The following is a 20967-nucleotide window of genomic DNA, read 5'->3' on the forward strand; positions in this document are numbered from 1 at the left end:
CAGTGACAATCAATATTTTCTTTTTTTGATGAGCCAATTGTTCAAGATCAGCAGCCGAAAAGGAAAACCCCGACCCTCTTCCCAGAAAACAGAGCAAAAGCTTACCTACAGGCAGAACACACCACAAAGTGAACTGGAAAAATACTTTTCGTGTCTTCTTTCAGTTCTAGTCATCTCGGCGGTTACTGAGCAAGGTCACATTCTTCAAAGAAATGCGATTCAAGAAATGCTCACACCTCGCCCCCAGTCAAAGGATGCGCAGGGCAGAATCACCTCTTTTATTTACAACAATGGTTCGTTTTTGCAAAATGCAGTAAATACTGTTTGTGCAATGAGGGCTGGAAGAACCGATCCACAAAACCGCACTGAATTTTGCAAAGGGACAAAAAAATCTTTGCCTAAAGGATGCAAAAACTTGCACTGGGGAAGGGTCTGCCTTTCCCTTTTGGCCTGCGATGTGAAAACAGGAGGAGGACCCAGCTGCTCTCCTTTTTCCCCAGCGGGAATAATTTTGCTCACAGGAGTAAGTCTTCCTTTTCCTTCTGTGCTGCAATCCACCCAAGAAGCAAATGTTGGTTACCCCAAGGGCACCAAGCAGAAATCGGATTTTAAATCCTCCTTTGGAGGAGAACAGTCAACCAGTGGAAAAATTAAAAAAAAAAAAAAAAAGGAAGTGTTTTGGAAATCGATTTGGAAAAGGGGTGGGTAACTTTTGGAGGGGGCTCTGCAGCGGGCAGGAGGATGGCACAGAATGGGGCCGTGTTGCAGGGCTGGGATTTTCCATCCTACGGGCAAGGTTTAGGTTTCTCTGAAGATGTTTGGGGTTGACCGTTTCGTTTTTTAGCCACTGGGCTCTCAAATTTCAGCAGCATCGTTCCAAAGACTGCTACAATAAAAACAGTAGTAGAACCATATAGAGTTGGAAGGGACCAGAGAGATCATGTATTCCAACCTCCTAATCCGTGCAGGGTCCACTAGAGCAGAGTTCCTCAACCTTGGGAACTTTAAGACGAGTGGACTTCAACTCCCAGAATTCCCCAGCCAGCAAGGCTGGCTGGGGAATTCTGGAAGTTGAAGTCCACCCGTCTTAAAGTTCCCAAGGTTGAGGAACCCTGCACTAGAGCAGTGTTTCTCAACTTTGGTGACTTTAAGATAGGTGGATTTTGAGGGTATCGTTCCATTCCTTTTCCTAATCCCGGCTCCGAAGATTTCCATATTTTACAGCCATAATGTTGGTTCGGGATTTGACTTTTTTCAGGTTTGTATAATTGGGAAGTTTAGAGATGTATTTTAAGTTTCTGAGGATTGCACCTAGGATAAGGATAGGTGGACCCAAGTATTTCATAAAGGCAACAATGACTTCAAAGAACACAAGTACTGGATTAAGCGCGCACACACACACAGGAGTACAAATGTGTTTTCATATATGAACACGCCCGCGTATAGCTCTCCAATTCAAACACATCCCACATTCCAGACCTCCAGAGGCCATCGCAAGGAGTTTCTTCCCAGAGGAAAGACTCTGAAACCTACCATGTCTTGACACCAGCAGTCATTAGGATGAAAAACGGAGCAAGGAAACACAGAACTCAAAGCCCATTTCAACCCTTCCAGAACAGAAAAGTCATCCGTGCATCAGAGGCCACGACTTATCATTCCAAAAATGAGCACTCATAAACGATATATCTTCAAGCAAACACAGAAACGATTACATTGAAGGAGACAGAGCCCTGCTCCTAAAAATTAAAAAAAAAAAATGCAAACAAATGTCAATGTTTGTATCTAATTTATTCTTATTGATAAATATATACCCACACTTTTTAAAAAAGAAAAGCTATTGTTTAAAATGATGGCTGTTTGGAAAGCAGAAAATCAGCTTTTTTCCCTTGTCAATGAGTTAGTCAGTTAATGCAAGCAATTAAAAATATTCTCTTCTGGAGCCCCTGAATGGATGAGGAACACCTGAGTTTGAAACGACGTTTTGCAACCTCAGGCCCTCCAGCAAGTTGGACATCGAGACCCAGAAATCTTAGCCAAAATGTAGCTGGTTGGGAAAAGAAGGTTAAGGGGGTGGGCCAGAAACATGGCTACAGAGAGTCCTGTACAAAGTAGTCATCTAATGAATGCAGTGCTCTTTGTCTTCTGGGTAGAGGGTAGACGAAGTCCCTGTGTACCCCAAAACAGCAGGCTCAGATACTTCCATGCAGAGATGCACCCCATCTCCAGAGAAGGCAGCCACTCTGGACCTTGAGCAGAGGACCAGAGGTCCCCCCTTCAAAAAGACAGCATGGCCACTAAAACTTTGAATTGAACTCAGCTTCTATGGGGAGATACGCAAGAGGCTTGTGAATTCCTCCACTGCCTTAAAAGCAGTAATTCGGGGCCAGCGCTTGGGCCCTTGTGGTGGACAGAACTGCTCTGCACCAGCACTTAGCCACTTCCCAGGTGACGTTTCCCAGCATTTCTGAACCCCTTGCCCCAAATCCTACCTGAGCAGCATCTCCCCCTCCCCAACCTATTTTCTTGCTATATTTTCTCAGGAAGGAAGGACCTAAGCACACTGGGTGGTTGGCAGTGTTTCTCAACCTTGGTAACTTGCAAAGGTGTGGACTTCAACTCCCAGAATTCCCCAGCCAGCATTGCCATGGTGGAGAATTCTGGGAGTTGGAGTCCACCCAGAACTCTGAAATTGCCCCCTTCAAAAAAATATCGATTTAGAACAGTGTTTCTCAAACTTGGCAACTTTAAGATGTGTGGCTGGGGAACATGGCTGGCTGGGGAATTCTGGGAATTGAAGTCAACACAATCTGCCAAGGTTGAAAAACACTGGGTTGCAGGAATGGAAGCAGCTGTTTTGGTCCAGCATTCTATTTTGGCTTCTTTAATTTCTGATCTGAAATTCCATGTCTCCCCTCTCCCTCTGACTTTTAAGCAGGTTGGGGACAAGGGTGAGAGAGGAACTAAGCGGGGATGACTCCATCTTGATTTTAAAGACAGAGAAAAGCAAAATGCTTCTCCACGGTCAACCGTCCTAGGTTTTTTCTAATTGGAAGGACAGCAATACTCTCACCATCTAAAGATCTCTATGCCCAGCTTTCAAGTATCCCAGGATAAAAAAAGGAAGGCCAGTGGTAAAACAATTCTGAGATATTCCAGTAGTAATTTAAACAAAGTGTAAACTCTATCAATGCAGCACTATTGAGGAGGACCTTCTGCCCCTCAGTCATCAGGAGGCACACTGAGCAAAGGATGATTTGGGTTAGGCAGAGATTAGCAAGTGACCCATCCTGCACATCCGTGGGGAGGGCAATTCACTCCACCAAACATTGCCCTGGATCATCCCTAAGCCTCCAAATATTTGGGACTACAATCCCAAAAGCCCTAGCCAGCATAGCTGAGTCCTCAAACATCTCCAGAACGTCTGTGGAGAACACCAAGCTACACCTTAGAACAGAAAGAGGCAACAGGTGTTCTATGGAGATTTTGGATTACAGACCCCTTGCCTTACTATCAGCTGATGTGAACTGCAATCAATGTATAAGAAAGGGAGGGCAGATCACCTCCCTCTGCCATCCTGGGATTTAGCCAACATATCTGCCATCAAAATAATGGCCTACAGTGTGTCACCTTGCATGTTCCTACTCCCTTTGCCTCTTGCTGGTTTTCTGTTCCACATCCTTTCCATGAACAACAGCCCTGCTGTTTGTAGCCTCCCAGGTCCAGAGGACACGATACAAGCAGGTAAAGGAACACTGTTTAAAGGATGGATCATGCAGGGGTTGGTCAAAAAAGTCAAGATGGCGGCCACAACACTGCGATCAAAGCTCCAGCTTTGTGGCCATCATCTTGATTTTTTGACCACCCTGAGGACACCCTTTGATCAAAGCATAGTCATCGCAAGGTAAGTGCTACGGGTGCAAGAAACGTCTTGGCTGGAAGCCTTTCCGACAGTCAAGGCAGGTAATTCTGAACTCCTGCTCTCGTCTTCAGATCACCTGCCAAAAATTTAACTGAAAACTTAAAAGCGAGTCTTATTTGTTAGACGGGCTCCTTCCTCTCCATCCTGGCCCTCATCCAGCTGCACTGGGCAAGGAGCTTGGCCCGGAAGCAGTCAGAAGGGCAAGAGACCATTTTTACATCAGTGTCAAAGTACAAGTCGCTCCAGACACGCTTTGAACCATCCTGGTGCTGCAGTTTCCTTCATAACGCAGCATTTGCAGTTCTACCGGGGGCGGTGGGGGGTGGGATTGACAAAACCAGAGGACAGTAGAAAGGGTTTTTTTGGTTAAAATATGAAACTGGTCTACTTTGAACCAAAGAGCAGTGAGGAGACAGATGAGAGGCCCTCAGCCAACTCTTCCAGAATTCCCCCAAATTGCATTTGCCTTCTGGGGGAAGCCAGTGAAACGGCAGAGATCCCCAAACTGGATGGACTTTGGGTAGCCACTGCCAGACAGCAACAGAAAAAGACTTTAAAATAAAATCTTCGTCATCATCATCTTCACCACCATCATCCAGGGGAAAGAGATGCAGCAACACAGAAGAATCTTTCAGATGGAATTCCGCAAGGCAGGAATAAATAACTTATGCCTGGGGATGGTGCTTTACTTACACACATGCACGCACGCACACACACGTGGAGTTTTGTGGGCCTTACTCAAAGGCCAGGGTGTTCCTCAACCTGGTTCCCTCCAGATATGCTGGCTTACAACTTGCTTGATTTCCAGCCAGCACAACTGCACCGGTTTGGGGAAATGTGGTGATTAAGATTTCCCCCCTGGAGAGAAATGGCCTGTTAGGTATATCCGGGATTAGGGTTCCTTCTGTTCTTAAAAAGAAACTGTGGAAGAATGGCCAGGGATGTCCTGCGTTTTGCGATGACAGAAGCCTGATTCTGATCAAGCCCTGGGAAATGCTGATTGTTCTCAATTCTCTCAATCCTGTGAGTGGTGGGAAAAATTAAAGAGCATGAAAAAGCTCCCCCACCCCACTCCAGCCTGATTGCACACTCACTCCCCACAAGCTTGTAAAACTTTTAACAGGCACGGCAGGCATGCCTTTAAGTCTATCTCTGCCTCTATGAGGCCTAGAAGAGAGATCTTTTGTTTTCCTTTTAAAAATGGAAGAGCCACTTCTTAGACTCTGGTTAAGGGCTGCCCTACATTTGGGTGGGGGGCTCTGCCTCTCTTTCTCGCCTGCTTTGCTTCCAGTTTGGCCCATGAGCAAAGCCGAAGTTTGGTGCTAGTCCCTGGACGTTCTCAAGAACTTCTGCATTCAGACTGTGCATGACTTTAGCCAACACCAGAGATTTGACACAAAAGAGTCAAAGGAATAATACTTCCCTCCAACTTCTAATTTCCTCCCCCACCCACAACCTGACGCCGTCAATTTTTCCATTTCCTCTGATGATGAATCGCCATTTCAAGAAAACAAACTCGGCTGACGGCAAGAGGAGGCCAGGCCACGAGAAATGTGGGCGACGGGCAGGAATTGCAGGTGTTAGCGTTCCACAATGTAACAAGAACAATTCTTTGCCTTTTATTGATTTATTATCTTTTTTTTAAAGCCCTAATAAGTCACGGTCCAGTTCAACTACTGTCATCTCTCTCCCCACGCAGAGATTGCAGCTCAGCCCAATTTGGCCCTGGAAGGGTCAGGAGAACATAGCTGGCTCCTCCGCCCTTGATCTCCCCCCCCAACCTGATGGGCACCTTTCTAGGCATAATGGCCATCGGGAGATGGTAGGGAGTCCCCTCTGTGATCCAGCTGGTCCTGCAAGCGGGCAAATTCGGCCAGCTCGTTCAGCTCCTGGAACTGGCGATCCGTCTTGTGAGTCACCAGCGAGCGGTAGAAGTGGACAGCAAAGATGATGAAGACCAGTCCAAAGGGGACCATGATGGTGGTGGAGGTGATGGCCGCAGCCTCGCCGGCAGTGATGGTGACATTGCTGGCCTGCCTGTCGGCGCCCGTATTCTTCTTCAGCGGGTGGAATTTCACCCAGCAGAGGAGCACCACCTCGGCCAAGAAGAGCAGAGTCCCAATGACAGTGGAGAAGGCCCAAGCCAGCTCAATGTGGCGGTGCATGCGCTCATGGGGTGACTCCTTGACCGAGTTGAGGTTGTGGACATTGCTAACGGCCTCGATGTTGGGCAGGATGCAGGTGCTGATCATCAGGGCAAAGAGGTGGACGGCCACCAGCACCGTCGTGCAGGCACTGAAGGCTATCAAGAGTCCTGGTGGGTAGTCATGTTCGGCATCTAGCTGGACTTCCACCATGGCCACCTGGAATGGAGGAGACAACGAAAAAAATATTCTCAAATAGCTCTTGGGGCTGGCGGGCATGAAAGAGGAGGCCTCAATGGTAGTGTCCCCTTTGCTCATGGGACTCTACGGCAATTGACATCAGTTGGCCCCCAATGTGAAAGCCCTTCAAGCTGGCCCTAAAGTCAGAGTAAGGAGCCTCACAGCTTCCTTTTAGCAAGGCCTGGCTTGGAGAGTCCCTGCCCTGAAGTTGTCCTACGGAAGGTATTATCTGGACTGGACTGTTAATTTGTTTTTGTTGCCCCGTGTTGGCATTTCAGGAGAACATCATCACACAGCTTCTGTGGGCACTCAGCTTCATAGCTAAATGGAACCTCCTTGTTCCGAAGCAATCCAGCTCGACACATGCCGAGGGCAGCGAATGAGGGGAAAGCGCACGCTTTGTGCTTTGCTGGTGAGCCCACAGAGACTTCTGGAGACCCACTGGCAGAAACAAGGATTAGGACGCTGAGAACTGGGCTCAGATGGGATGCTGGGCGGTTGAACACAGCAAATCAAACGGTTGGTGAAATGCAATCTCTCGGTTCATTTACATGGCTTCCTTATGGTTAAGGCTGAGTAATTACTGTGATTTTGTGAACTCCAGAAAAAGTCACAGCGTGAAACCCTGGCCCTGAAATCAAGCGTTTTGAGAAGTCCTATTTACTGAAAAACAAGAAAAGATACTAACCTCAGGGTTGCTGAAACAGAGTTGCGAATGTGTGGGCAATTCTTTACAAAAATTTCAGATGAGTGGTTGTTTTCCAGAATTTGTGCATGGGAATTACTTTGGTTTCTTACACCAAGGAGGATAAAAGGCAAAAAAGAAATGTACCCAAATGTGTTTACTATGCAGAAAATTCCTTAACCGTTATGGAATCCTGATCTCCTTGGTGTGGAAAGCAAAAAAAGGACGATGCAGTTCTGGTGACCATCCAGAGCAATCCATCCATAAAACTAACTGCTCATGTCCCGTTTAGCACCTCATGCCAAACCCAACTCTGTTTAACCATGGTTAATTGAATCAACCATAGTTTGCAAACTGCAATGGCTAGGTTTGTTCAACATGTCAAGTCACAAACCAATCAACCACTTCCTGGTTTAGTGTCACGGGGGAAACTCAAGCAAAGAACCCCAAACTAACGGAAGGAGAAAGAAGTTTTCATCTTCTGGATCAACAGATCAAAATTGGCTGCGCAGAAAGGGGAAGGAAACAGATGACTTTCGAAAGAAGAAGAAACCGAGACGTTCTTTGGAACCAGAGAATGCCAACCAAAGTTTAAAAGCTCATCCTTCACCCCCCAAGCTTTGAATTTCCACCTTTCCAAGAACTAGGTGAAGCTCCCAAAGGATAGGTAGCGTAAGAGGACCACAAGGCACCGAAACCTCTATCTACATCACCAATTTTACCTCCTGGGAATGTTCTGGATTCTGAACAGGGGACCCAGAAGAGGGGGAAACTCTATCAGCTTCACAAGCAGCTGTAAAGCCGGGAGACTTCTTGGTGGTGGCCCCCCAAGGTTCGTGTCCAGCAAGGCCCATTTTTGTCCCCCCCCCCCAGTGGTGTAGAAGCCACAGAAGGTTTATTCAAAGAGTTTTCCCACCGAACAGGGCTGGTTTGCATCTGCGACTTTTTGTCTCTATCAAGGCTTCCAAACAGGTTGAAGAAAAAGCCAATTTTCTCTATGAGAAACCTTTGCCAAAAAGCCTAACTCATTTCCTAGTATTATACAAATTCCACACTCCAATTGACACCCTGGGAGCCTCCCCCCTCTTCCAGCTAAGAGGAGGAAAGAAAAGATTGCTCTCAGATCGATTGAATCTTGGGAGGCAGCCAGTGTGATTCCTGCTCAGCAACGGCAAGAGAATCGCCTGTGACGCATTTATTGAACAGCAAGCTCGCTTCCCCAGAAACCGAGAAAAACCACCCTTCCATCTGGCCTGAAGAGGTGAAAAGGAAATTAGAACCTCCCTAAAACCAAAAGTTAGCCCTGCCAATTAAAAAAACACTTCCGCCTTTTATTCCCCTGCCAATAAAAAACACTCCCCCCATTCCTATCTGTTTTGCAGAGGAAGTGAGGTAGGGCAAATAAATTACATTTCAGAAGAATACAAGGAGGTGGGTTTTCCCCAAGTTGGAAAAACTTGCTCCCTCTAAAAAAAAAAAAAAAAAGAGTATAAATGCCCAGACTGGTATCCTAAATATTACCTGGCCCTTTGGGGAAAAATCAGTGGCACCCACTGCTACTGAATCAAGTTTGTTCAAGTTTTTACTTGAAAAAACAAGCCTGCAAGCTTTATCCGATTAAAACTTGACTCCGGCAATCAATACAAGGCTAATATTTTATCTTTCAAAGATTTTACTGTGACATTCCTGGTTTTACTCTGCTCCTACAGAACATCGGTGATCGGAAGGCTTAGAAACTGAAGGGACAATCTGGGCTGGTTCCTTGTGTTTATTCAGCTGAGTCCAACCACCACTCCTGTTTTATCCTAAATTTCCACGAGGTTGTATTTCCATTTGGAAATAACTCCCTAAGCAATTCGTATCACTTCAAAAGTAAACAAGGAATTGAAATGTCCTCATTTTGCTTGATTGCTCTTGCAAAAGGCTAGGCCGCTCCAAATAATTTTCAGTAAAATGCAGAAGCGAAGCAAACTGGAAGCTGAGGTTGCTTTTCTGGAAATAGCAAATTCTTTTGCTCCTGCGAGTAGAACTCAAGTGTTCAACTGGAGCCATTTTAACATTTCAGACTGTTAACCAGCTGTCCTTTCATACCTGCAGCCTGTTGACACCCAGCAGGATGCTATCGAAGAACGCCTGAAGCCCACGCTGTAGTTTGTTCAGTTGCGTTTGCTAATGGACAGCAGGTATCTTACAACAGGTAAGAAAAACCCATAAAACCATAATGTGGTTTGGTCAAGCCCCATGCAAGACCTAGAAAGCAAGAACTACAAAGACCTCAGGAAGACTCGTAGAAGAGCTCCCTTAGTTACAGCAGTGTTTCTCAATCTCAGCAACTTTAAGATGGGTGGGCTTCAACTCCCAGAATTCCCCAGCCAGGGAATTCTGGGAGTTGAAGTCCACCCATGCTGATTGGGAAGTTCTGGGAGTTGAAGTCCACCCATCTTAAAGCTGCTGAGGCTGAGAAACACCGGTCTACAGTAGCCTGTACATTTATTCTTCTGAAAAGGTGCTACCAAACTCCTCCTGATTTTAGACATTAGTATATTTCATGCTAGTCTGAAGGTGAATCCAGAAACTGTAAGGATTGCCAACTCTTGTTATTGTGAGTCATGAAAGCAGAGTATCCTTGAAAGGTCTGAAATGCTTCTGACCAGATTTCTTGCTACGCAAAATGAGATCAACTGCTGATGGACTTGCCTTCTGTCTCTTGATTGTTCATGTCTATTTTCTTTTCCCTTCCTTTCCCAGCCTCCTCCCCTACAATCTGTCCCAGGTTTAATGTGGGATGCAAACCAAACCAGGCCGCTTTTAGTGAGGAACACGGCTACCGGCTGTGGCACGCCGGACAATCTTCCCCAAGCTGGTGCTCACCAGACACACGGGGACGCTACCTCTGAGAATTCCCAGCTGCCTTCCAACGACACCTCTAACGTAAACCATTCATGCTATAATATGGTTCACACGTCACATTAAGCCCTTGTAGTGCTTGTTTGGTTACAGTGTAGGGAAATCTGCACACTCAACAGTGTTTTATTCAATAGTCCCTGGTTAAATTAACCAAGCGTAGGGCAATGTATGAACTCAGCCTTTGACTGAGCACGGTGACATCTTTAAACCAAGAAGGTGACAGGTTTCAGAGCAGAAGAGAGGGCTTTGTAGAAGAGTTCCAGGTTTTATTCTCGGCATCTTCTGAGGTTGGGGCTCTGTCAGTAAAAACAGTCCTAGATAAACAAAGAGGAAGAGACTTTTTCGGACAACGGGCTTCCCCTCTCTCCCAAGAGGTAAAAGCCTCATTCAGAAATCACATCCTGTTTCATTCTCCTGAAACTTGGCAGTTCGAGGACAGGAATCACGACAACTAAAGAAGAGTTAAGCCTCCAATGAAAATCAGCTGCCTAGGAACAAAATAAATGCGGCTGCATGCCAGCCAGCTTCTTCAAAGCTTGGAAAAGGAGACGCATTTTGCAACCATCAGGGGCTGCTCTTCGGTGCAGAGGCTTTTTTGCGGCAGGCTGGAATTCATGCTCTGTCACATGAGGACCATCCCCAAATCGACTCAGATGTGATGGGCTAACCTGTGACTGAATCGCTTTGGCTATACTGCTACGCCTTTGGGCTCAGCCTGGCTTACACCAAGAACAGCAGCTCAGGCTGTACCCTTCCCAGAATTTTTAGTCGCGAGTCTGTATCACTCTGAGAATGTCTGATTCACCACGAATACAAAGTGCAGAGTTTTGTCGAGAGATGCATTTGCCACCTATATTTTCATTCAGCTTCCTTTATCCCCTGGAAATCAGGGGTTTTTTTTCTGGTGTGTGGAATTGATTTTTGTGGCTTCTAATGCTGCATTGCTAATTTTGAGTGTATAGCTCAGTGGCTTGCTTGGGGCATTCTCGATCTTGTTTTGTTTCTGCACTTGGAAAACCACAGCAGCGGGGAAGTCATCGAGCATAGCTCTTCAAAAGAAAACGGATAAACCTGTGGATCCAAGCACTTTGCCACGGGTTGAAGGAGAGGTGGTGATTTTACTTGGCGGATACGCAGAACCTTAGAGGAGCGTTCTGCATCTGGATACTCCAACTCCCAGAATTCCCCAGCCAAGCATACCTGCTGCTGAGAATTCTGGGAGTTGACATTCTCACATCCCCAAGATCTCCAGGTTGGTGTGGACAGCCAGAAAACCCATGATGCAAAACAAACAAACAAATAACTGTGTGTGTGTGTGTGGTGGTCAACCTGGCAGCCTGTCCTGCTATGACCTTTCACGCAGTAAAAGTGCCTGCAAAGGAGGACTCACACGTTCCTCGGTACTCCAGGGTGTATTGTGGGGAGGGAGAAAGGGAGAGGTTCAGGGGGAACTTTGCAACTCAACTCAACTCAACTCAACTCACCCACCCCACCCCCCGCCCGCCCCCAGTGCAACCAGCGCGTCTGACTCCGTCTGGGCTGTTCAAAGGCACTTGGAGCAACTTTGCCCAAACTACACAGACTTGTGCGTTCTGCGTGTGCAAAAGAGCCACAGGTGGCCAAACGAGTGGAGGAAAGTAAGAACCGCCAGGACCCGAGGGCGCCTGTAAGAAGCTGCAAGTGTCGACTAGCAAACACGGAGGGATGGCAACCCGCGGCCAACACGGTTCCCAGTTCGGGCGTCTACAGGAGCGGGGCTAATTCTGGGCCCGTCCTGTCCCCGCTTCGCCGCCCGACCCTCCTCGCGCCCTCCGGGGGCCCATCGCCAGCGCGCTCCGCAGGGCAGGCGGCACCGCTGCTCCAAAGGACGCGCGCGCCTGGGGCCCCACGGGAGGCGCCGGCGCGCGGGGGCATGCAGGACCCCGGCCCGGGCGCCCGGCGGGGCCGGGAAGGCAGACCTGCCGGGAGCGGGAGCGGGAGCGGGGGGGTGGGTCCTGCGCAGAGGCGCTGCTGCAGAAACGGCACCCGGGGAGCCGGGCGCCCGGCCGAGCATCCGCGCCGCCGGAGACGCCGGACGCCCTCGCTCCCTCCTCGCCCAAGGCTGGAGGGGAGGCCCGCCCGGGCGCGCACTCACCATGGCGAAGCCGGAGAGCAGCGCCGAGGTGCGGCTGGAGGCTTTGAGCTTGGCCCGGCTGAGGTAGAGCTTCCGCCAGGACAGCGCCTGCATGGAGTGCTCGTTGAGGCTCATCGGGCGCGGCGGATCCGGCCCGGCCGGGCCGTCGCCCTCTGCTCCGGGTCGCGGGCTGGCACTCCGGGCGCCCGGCCGGTCCGGCTGCCTCGTCGCCCTCGCTGCGCTGCGCTGCGCTGCGGCCGCCCGCGCCAGAGCGCCTCCCTCGGGGCCGGGCCAGCGCCGGATATGGCCCGCCAGAAGGCCCCTGCCCGGCCCCTCCTGCTCCGGGCCGCGCCTGGGACGCGCGGGGCGCCGGCCGAGCGGAGGGGCGCCGCGGCCGGGGCCAGCCCGCCGACCCCTCCCCGCCCCTCCCCGCGACCCCCGCCGTTGCCCCGAGGCAATCCCCGCCGCAGAGAGCCATTGGCTGGCCGGCCGGCCGGCCGGCGGAAGCCGGACAACTCCCAGCCGTGCGGACTCAACTCCCAGGAGGCTCAGCCACGGCTATGTCGCCCGGGAATTCTGGGAGTTGAAGTCCAGCCATCTGCAAGCCCCCCCCCCCAAACACTGGGTGAAGCCGAGCAGCTGGCCCGGGCGGGGATTGCGATCTCCCTGCAGAGTTACCAGACTCGGCTACAAGGTTTCCGCCCAGCGTAGCTTGTTGCAAGGCGGCTCATGCAATCTATGAATCGAGACGGTGCAGGCTAGAAATCCTGGTTTGCCAAGGGAGCCCACTCCGCCAGCTTTGGCTTTGTCAACAAACTATGGCCTCCAGCCACAGCTTGACCATGGTAGGTGTCAAGCTGCCTTACACGGGAGAAATACTTGCACTGAGCACTATCAGCAGCCCATGATTTGGGAGCAGGGTCAGGGGGCCAAGGGGGGGGGCTCCAGGAAAGGTTTAATGGCAACACCCACCATCCCGTTTTAACAGCCGCCCTATTAAGGCAGTGTTTCACAACCTTGAGAACTTTAAGAGGGGTGGACTTCAACTCCCAGAATTCCCCAGCCAGCAAGGCTGGCTGGGGAATTCTGGGAGTTGAAGTCCACCCCTCTTAAAGTTCTCAAGGTTGAGAAACGCTGCAATTAAGGGAAGGCTTAATGGGAGTTCTCTTGCAACTCCTTCGGGAAATTCAATGGATGTGAGGTTTGGAATATTTAAGGCCACAGCAAGGCAGGATCTTTTATTAGAGCAGTGCAACTTTCTTAAGAACACTTTCAAGAACTTTGTCAGGAAAAAGCGTGCAAAGGAACAACAGGAGGAAGCAGTGCAAATGCTGTTGGGCTTCAAGTGTCACAGGCCGGGTATTTCCGAGTCGGGATCCAAGCTCCTGAAGGACAGCAAAATTGTATCCGGCCACGTTACCCCAAGCCGGATGAGAGTCAACGGGAGATTTACCCTCCCTCCGGTTTTAAGGAAACAGCAGAAACAGAGCTGCGATTTGGAGTTTTTATTTCCAAAAGATTGTCGAGACACTGGAATGAAGCAAAATCCCACGTTTTTCTCCTGGGGGAGCCGCTGGGTAGCAGCAGATCCCAGCCCTAATCTTCACCCCCCCCCTGCAAAGTAGGCCCATTTTATCTCCGCCCGGGCCCCCCCGTCGAATCGGGAGGGGAGATCGCCGTGCGACTCCCGACCCAAAACGTCTCCGTTCCCAATTCAGCTTTTGGCCAGCCTTCCTGCCCGGCGCCGCTCCAGAGGGCTCCGCCGAGGAGGTCCATCATCCCCGGCGGTCGGGGGCCCCGTCTCCCGCTGCGAAGCCGGGTTTCGAGCCCCGCGGAGCCGCCCGCCAAGCAAAACCGGCCGCCGCGGGTCCCGCAGGCGGCAGCCCCCCACTCCGGCAAGCCGAGCAGGCCGGGGGGAACGGGCCGACGGCTCGCCGCTCGCCAGCCTGCATCAGCCCCGCGGACGCGAGGCCCAGCCCGGCCGGGGCCCGCACGCGCCTCTTCCACCGCCCCCCGCCCCGCTTTGGCGCCCCGCTTGCCCCGGCCGCGAGTGCCGCGGGGGGGACGGGGAGAGGCCGGCAGCCAGGAAGAGGCGGCGACGCGGTGCCCCCAGCGCTCCAGCTTCCTCTTCCTGCGGCCTTTGGGGTCTCTCTGCCAGCCCGCGGCCGCCCGGGCCCCTCGCCGAAGCTGCGAAGGAAAGGGCCGCCGGGCGAGGCGCAAGGCCGGCTCCGCCGAAGCGCCGCGGCGCCGCCGCTCGGCCGCGCCGCCGCTCCCTCGGGGCCTCCCCCGCGCGGAAAAGAGAGCCACTCCCCCAGCCGTGCGTGCATGGACGCGCGTGCACTCACCCCCGCCCCCGCCCCCCCGCGGCAAGGCCAGCTCCGGCGCCTGCGCGCTGCGCGAGACTCGTGATCGACCACAACACCCGCTCCCCCCGCGCCTCGCGCGCGCTTTCCCAGCCTGTGCGCCCCAGAGAAGGCAGCGATCCGGAGCGCCGCTGGGCGCCCAAATCCGGGATTTCCCTCCCCCCCGGGCCGGCCCCCGCCCCACTGTTTATGTTCCGGGGACTAGCGTGACGCCTGCGCGCGCCCCCTCCTCTTTCCTTGCGCGCTCAAGGCTGGGAAAATGATTGTTGGAGGACTTTTTGCATAAGAAACAAACCCCAGGGAGAGAAAAAGAAAAGCAAAAGCCAAAGAACAAACAACTACCCAAAAAAGCAGAAAAAAATAAAACATCGCCCACCCCTTCCTCCCCTGCCGATCGATCGCCGGGCTTTCGGGGCTGCTCCGGCTGTGCCCACCTCCCTCGCCTGCCCGGCCCCCCAGCCCGGGTTGCAGCCTCTTAAAAAAAGTGCCGATCGCCAAACGGGGGGGGGGAGAAAAACTTTACAGAGACCCGGATGGCCTTTTCAAAAAAAAGAGGGGGGGCAGGAGGCTGGTTTTTTTGTCGGGAGTTGGGTTATTTGGGAAGCCTCTAAATTGGAGGGGAGGGGAGGCGGGGGAATTTTCAGGGGGTTTCCTCTCTCTCGGCCCCCCCTCCCCGCCCCAGTTTTGGGGCCCAGCCCGGCAGGAACCCCTTCCGACCTTTGCAGCAGGACCCAAAGGAGGAACTGTTGACAATTAAGAGATGAAAGTGCTCAGACCATGGAGGCAGAGGGAGGCTCTCCACGAAGACTGGTGTGTACTTTCTCTTCCATAAATCTCGGGGGGGGCGGCGGCGAGGCCGAGCGAAAATGCCCCTGGACGGCTCCTCCGCGCGGAAGCTGTTGCTGGGCGGCGGGGGCGGCGGGGGGGCCGCGAGCCGGGCGGCGTGCGCGCGCGGGAGGGTCCGCGCTGGCCGGGGATGGAAGCGAGCGGCGGGGAGCGCCCGCTTGCCTTACCGGCGGGGGGAGGGGTGGCTAGTGCGCGCCCCCCTGCCCTGCCCTGCCCGCCCTCCCCTCCCCTCCTCCTGCTGCGCGAGAGATCGCTCGATCCTACGGCGGAGGGGCACGCAAGTCGCGTCCCCACATGCGAGCCAGGCAGGCGCGATGCGTTTCAGCTCGCCAGCCCTCTGGTGCCGCCGCCGCCGCCGCCGCCTTGTTTTGGGGAATCTGGGCCTCTCCTCTCCCGCTTTGGGGGGAGCGGGCGCGGGCGCTTAACTCTTTCCTAACTCCCCGCCGCCCCCCCGCCGCCCCCGCCCCGGTCTCGTCCTGTCGGCCCGAAAACCCCCCGAACTTGGCTTCCGTGCTCGGCGCGGGCGAAGCCAGGCCGGGCGCTGGAAGCCGCGAGGCGCGCGTGGGGGCCGGGGGGCCGCGGGCAGGAACCCCCTGTTACATAACGCCGTGTGTTTTTTAAAAGGCCGGCTTCCGGTATGACTAGGGAAACACTCGGCTTATGTAAATCGGGCTGGGCTGCTGGCTCCGGGGGCGTGTGTCGGGCAACCCGTTGCTAAGAGAACCCCGCGATCGGGAGCGTGGTCGTGTGGAAGGGGGAGGCGAAGGTCCCCCTCCGTCCCGGGGGGTCTCTGCACGCCGCCCCGCAAGCCGCGCGCCGAGCACAGCGTGCCGAATGTGTCCAATCACCGGGGTTTCTGCCGCCCCCGAGCCCGGGGGCGCCCGAGTCGCGGGCAGCGCCGGCGCTTGGCCGCGTTCACACGCGCAGCCCTGAGAGGTGGCGGGCCCGGGGCCGCGGGCGAGACGCAGCGGGCTAGGAGCGGACGAGCGAGGCCGCGTGGCGTGCCCTTCCTCGCACCATGCTGGCCTTTCAGACGCGTGTTCCCGGGGACGGCATCAGCGGCTCCCCTTTCGCGCGGGGCCTTTCCCCGCTGGCGTGCGAGGGGGGCGGCCTCCCTCCTGCCGCCGCTCCCCGCCCGCGCCTGCCCCTGCCCCTGCCCCTGCCCGGCGAGGCCGGCGGGAGCCCCGCGCCGCGCCCGTGGGCGAGCCCCTTCCGCGGGCACCCACGGACGCGCGGCGTCGTGTTCCCTGCCCTGCCCCCCCTGCAGCGATCCATCGGCCGGAGGCTGTACGACGAGAACGAGGACCTCTCCGACGTGGAGGAGATCGTCAGCGTGCGCGGCTTCAACTTGGAGGAGAAGCTGAAGAGCAAGATGTACCGCGGGGACTTCGTGCGGCCCATGGACGGCCAAGGTAACCCGGCCGCGACGGGCCAGGCCTCGCCGGGGAGGGACGGGACGGGGTGGGCAGGGGGCTCTGCCTGGCGCGCCGCCGTGGGAAGGGGCGCCTTTCTGCCCGCCCGCCCGCCTTGCCCCAGACGCTGCCCGGCCCGGCCCCGACGGGCCGACTCCTCCACGTGCGACCCGGTCCGGGCTTCGTATTTCCCGCCAGCATCCCCAGTTCCAGGGGATCCGGTGACGCCGAGTAACGGGAGGGGAAGCGGGCTGGGAAGGAGGCGATGCCTGGCTGTGATGCGCGCCCGGAGCGCGGCGGGCGGGCGGGCGCCGGCCCGGCTCTCCTGGCGCTGAGAGCCTTTGGCCCAGGGATGGCAGGGCAGCTTCAGGCGGGCCGCGGCTGATCGGTCCCCGGCGCAGCCCCCGGTTGGGCCCTGGCTCCCCCCTTCTGTCTTACTCCCTCGTGTCGCTGCCCCTCCGGCCTGGATGCCGGAGCACCGGCTGTTATTCCGGACACACCGCCGCCGGTTCCTTGGCCGTGACTTTCCGAGTTCCCCCCAGCCACACGAAGGGGTCCCACGCTAGCCACCCACATCGGAGCTCAGGTTGTTGCGGAAACCGGTCTGTTGAGTTAGTGAGGATTCCCTTTGGGGGGAACGCAGAACATCTGGGTAATTGCACCACTCGGGAGCCACCCTCCCAGGAGCCAGGAATAGTTTTGCTCAGACTCCGGCGCTGGGAAGTGTTGGGGATGAGGAGAGAAGGATGCGCTCACGGCCATTCCCAACACCAGTAGTTCCAGCTGTGCTGGCTGGCAATTGTGGCATTGGCCCCAGCTGGGGATGGTGGCACTTGTAGTGCAAAATACCTGGAGGAGCCATAACAGTGTGAATTGTAAATTTGTTCTCCTGGGCCTCTAATAAGAACTGTTTTTCCAATGCACATTTTGAGTACATTTACCCAGAAAGTAGTCCCCAGTTGGTTCATCGGGGCTAACTGTTCTTAGGACTTCATTCTGAACTTAAATCAGCTTTTTGAAATATTTATAACTCGGGTTTCCAATGATTTAAAGAAATTTTACTTCGCTGACTCTTCGCTTTTGAGCAACTGTCAATTAAAATGTAATTCTCATGGCGATTGTCAAGAGCTTAGTACCATCTTGAACCTGAGAGAAGCCTTTGCTGGTTAAACCTGAGTCGGTCACCTTCACTGGCGTCCTAAGTGCTCTCGCAGGGTTGTTGTGAAGGGGAAAAACTAAATCCACAGGATTATTAGGATGAATGAAAGCAAAGCTAGCCCACGCTGTACAAGGAGAGGATACAGTGTAATCAATTAAGAACTCTCCAAATGAAATAAATGTAAAATGACAGAACCAGCAGCCAAAAGACCACGAATATTTTTATTCCGTTTACTTTGTTTCAAGGACATAGGAGGAGGAAGGATGTTAGGAAGAGGAACACGCTAAGCCGAAATCAGAGCATATTATAAGTGCGACTGAACACCTACTCTTAAGAAATGCTGATTTCTTCTACTTCCCAAGGCTTGTTCAATGGGCTTGGGGCCTATGGGCTAAATCTTACGATTTACCTGTTTCCTTATCTGCTTTTCCCTTTTAGATTTCACTTTTGAATACGTGCAGCGGGAAGCGCTGAGAGTCCCTCTCATCTTCAGAAGTAAGGCTGGACTGGGAATTAAGTAAGACCGTACTCTTAATCTCTATCCTCCTTTCCCTTTGTCTAATCTCCCTTTTCTCCAGCCTGGGAAAGATGATAGGAACTGTACTGGTAGTGGTGGGGGGTTTCAACGGTGGCAGTGGCCGTTCAATTGCCTTGATGATTGCAGGAGGAGGAAGGGTGCCATAGAAGAAAAGCCATCGTTCCTATGAAGACCAGGACTCCTGTTGAGATTTGTAATCTGGCTAGGGGTTGGGGACCTTGGAAAACCTCTCATTCAATGAGCAGAACTGGTGCTGAGTAGCAGCTGAGTACCTGGACCAGTGTTTCTCAACCTTGGCCACTTGAAGACGTGTGGACTTCAACTCCCAGAATTCCCCAGCCAGCACAGCTGGCTGGGGAATTCTGGGAGTTGAAGTCCACACGTCTTCAAGTGGCCAAGGTTGAGAAACGCTGACCTGGACGGTGCAAGGAAGCCATTGTGCTAAAGTTCATCTCTGGGTTGAATGAATTAAGGGTATCCACTCTTCTTTTTGGGGTCTTCAAATTGCAACATGGAAATACTGAGATTGGCCTACAGGTCAGAGCGGTGACGAGGAGAACTGTCATAATATGAAAGCCCCACCGTCAAAAAGGACACCAGCTTGCATTTTTTAAAAATGGAATTGATTGAGAAGCAGGAGCACGCTTTTCTGCATGCGGTGCTGGAGTGTCTTGTGAATTCATTGCTAGTGTGTAAAACCACTTTTGGGGGAGAAAGCAAAAAGGAGGGGAACAAAGATAGTGGGGTGGCTGTAGGGGCAGAAGGGAAGCCTCCACATTCAGAGGAGATATTCCCGAGAACCACATTTGGGGAACGGGAGGATTTTAACGTCTCTCCTTGTGACCTGGAGTTTTGCTGCACAATCAGGAGAGCTGCGTAGCAGACTGTCTGTTGTTCTGATATCGACTCTCTGTTCTGCATTTAATTTAACACCCCACCTACCCGCTTTGATCATTGCAGGATGCCAGACCCAGACTTCACTGTCCGAGATGCTAAGGTGCTCGTGGGTAAGTATTCATGCATCTTACCGAGATGCAGAAATGATGTCATGGTGTTCTGATTTGATTTTTTTTTTAATAAAGGAATTAACAGGGTATTATGCATAAATGATGCAAGTTAGAGATTGGACTCCCACCTCAGGCTAAACCAAGAATACGTAACTGAGGCTGCACCCAGATCTGTATTTTGCAGAATTGAGCCATCTCTGAGAGTTGAATCCCAGTAGTATGATTTCCTGCTATTTCCTAAGCCCTAAAAAAACTTAATACATTTTTTTTAAAAAAACCCAAATCTTCAAAATCTTTCCCCAGAGCCCAGAAAGTCCTAGCTCTGCCCACTTTTTTCTCATTATTTCACACTTTGTGACCCAGACGTGAATGATTCTGGCCATCTGAATATTCCCCCTCCCTACCCAGTTTAATAATCGTAGGAGCTAAATTCATGCAACGTGGTAAGCCATAATTAAAGTCTGTGATGGGTTAGCCCAGTTGCGAGCCAAGTGACAGTATTTGCATGTGCTAAACCATGGCTTGCTAATCTTGAATTGTTGAATAAACCACAGCAGATCACACTCAGCCATCGCCTACTGTATAGAGCAGTGTTTCTCAACCTTGGCTGTTTTAAGATGGGTGGAGTTCAACTCCTAGAATTCCCCAGCCAGCATGGCTGGCTGGGGAATTCTGGGAGTTGAAGTCCACCCATCTTAAAACGGCCAAGGTTGAGAAACACTGGTATAGCTATTAAGTCCCTGCCTGAACGTTTATAGTTCAAGATACGCTGGCCAGGTAATCATGCATCCTGGCTCTTGAACCTGGGGCTCCACAAAACCCTTTAATTTCCCAGAAGATCCTGGGTGCCTGACAGCATCTCACTGGGGCATTGTGGGAAAGCTGCTAAAAGTGAGCAGTTGTCTAGTATTGGGTCTTCCAATCCCTTCAAACGTGGAGCCGGCCCTGTAATACCCAAAATGGACTGCGGGCCTTGAAGACGCCTCTTGGACCCCCACGTGGCCTCTCCTGGAAGACCTTCTGGACCGATTTTTCATTTCACTTTTGATCAGAAAGGCCATTTCTGGCCATTTCTGTGCAGGGGGTGCATCTCAAAGGAGGGGAAAGAAAAGAGGATCCACGCATGAACCAAGCCTTGCTTTTATTTTCCGTTTGCCAACATGCACAGGAGGAGAATTAGATTGTTTTTGTTCCTCTGCCGCTGCTTCAAGTGCTAAAAAAAGAAAGTGAGCTAAGAAACGTCGCCAAGGGGGTTTTGATAGGGAAAGTCAAGGAGAAAAGGAGATGGTCTTCTGTGGTAATTATGCTCGGATTAGGGGTTTTTCCCCCCCTCTTTATGTGTGTGGAAAATGGAAATTGCAACTACATTTCCCAACTAAAGTTTGGGGATAAAAAAAATTAAAAAAGAGCAGTTGGTCTTCAGAGTAAGGGGCCCCCATCGGCCAGCCCATCTTTGGGGACTTGAGTGTTGAGAGACAAGTCTCGGGAGATGGGCCCTGAGCCCACCACTTTCTCCGCTGCATTTTAGTGGCAGGGTAAATTGTAACACTGTGAAGGCTTTCCAGCTTTTAACATCTGGTTTTTGAGGCAAGGCCTTTTCATTTATGGGCTGGCCAAGGGGGTCGTGGGGCGAC

The 20967-nt window shown here is 52.6% G+C and overlaps 2 protein-coding genes across 8 annotated transcripts in view; one reads left to right on the forward strand and one right to left on the reverse strand.

Annotated features, from left to right (window-relative positions):
• The window catches only part of TMEM120B (transmembrane protein 120B), a 33029-nt gene extending 20015 nt beyond the window's left edge, over positions 1–13014 (reverse strand). Inside the window, exons 1-2 of one of the 2 annotated variants that reach the window (XM_088135207.1) lie at positions 12030–12425; positions 1770–6282 (exon numbers count right to left, since the gene is read on the reverse strand). In XM_088135207.1, the coding sequence (XP_087991333.1) occupies positions 5716–6282; positions 12030–12143 (681 nt within the window). In that variant the 5' untranslated portion in view covers positions 12144–12425 and the 3' untranslated portion in view covers positions 1770–5715. Of the gene's footprint in view, positions 1–1769; positions 6283–12029 lie in introns of those variants that run through there. The other variant, XM_088135208.1, reaches the window with a different exon arrangement.
• Positions 13015–14654: 1640 nt separating this feature from the next.
• Positions 14655–20967, forward strand: part of KDM2B (lysine demethylase 2B) — a 39902-nt gene continuing 33589 nt past the window's right edge. Inside the window, exons 1-4 of one of the 6 annotated variants that reach the window (XM_088135195.1) lie at positions 14657–15181; positions 16485–16629; positions 18227–18305; positions 19287–19333. In XM_088135195.1, the coding sequence (XP_087991321.1) occupies positions 15149–15181; positions 16485–16629; positions 18227–18305; positions 19287–19333 (304 nt within the window). In that variant the 5' untranslated portion in view covers positions 14657–15148. Of the gene's footprint in view, positions 16630–18226; positions 18306–19286; positions 19334–20967 lie in introns of all 6 variants that reach the window. The other 5 variants (XM_088135193.1, XM_088135196.1, XM_088135192.1 and 2 more) reach the window with 5 other exon arrangements.

Source organism: Python bivittatus, unplaced genomic scaffold, assembly GCF_059951505.1.
Source record: "Python bivittatus isolate LINGU-HERP-01145 unplaced genomic scaffold, Pbiv_v1 ctg000100_np1212, whole genome shotgun sequence".
NCBI classification, from domain to species: domain Eukaryota; kingdom Metazoa; phylum Chordata; class Lepidosauria; order Squamata; family Pythonidae; genus Python; species Python bivittatus.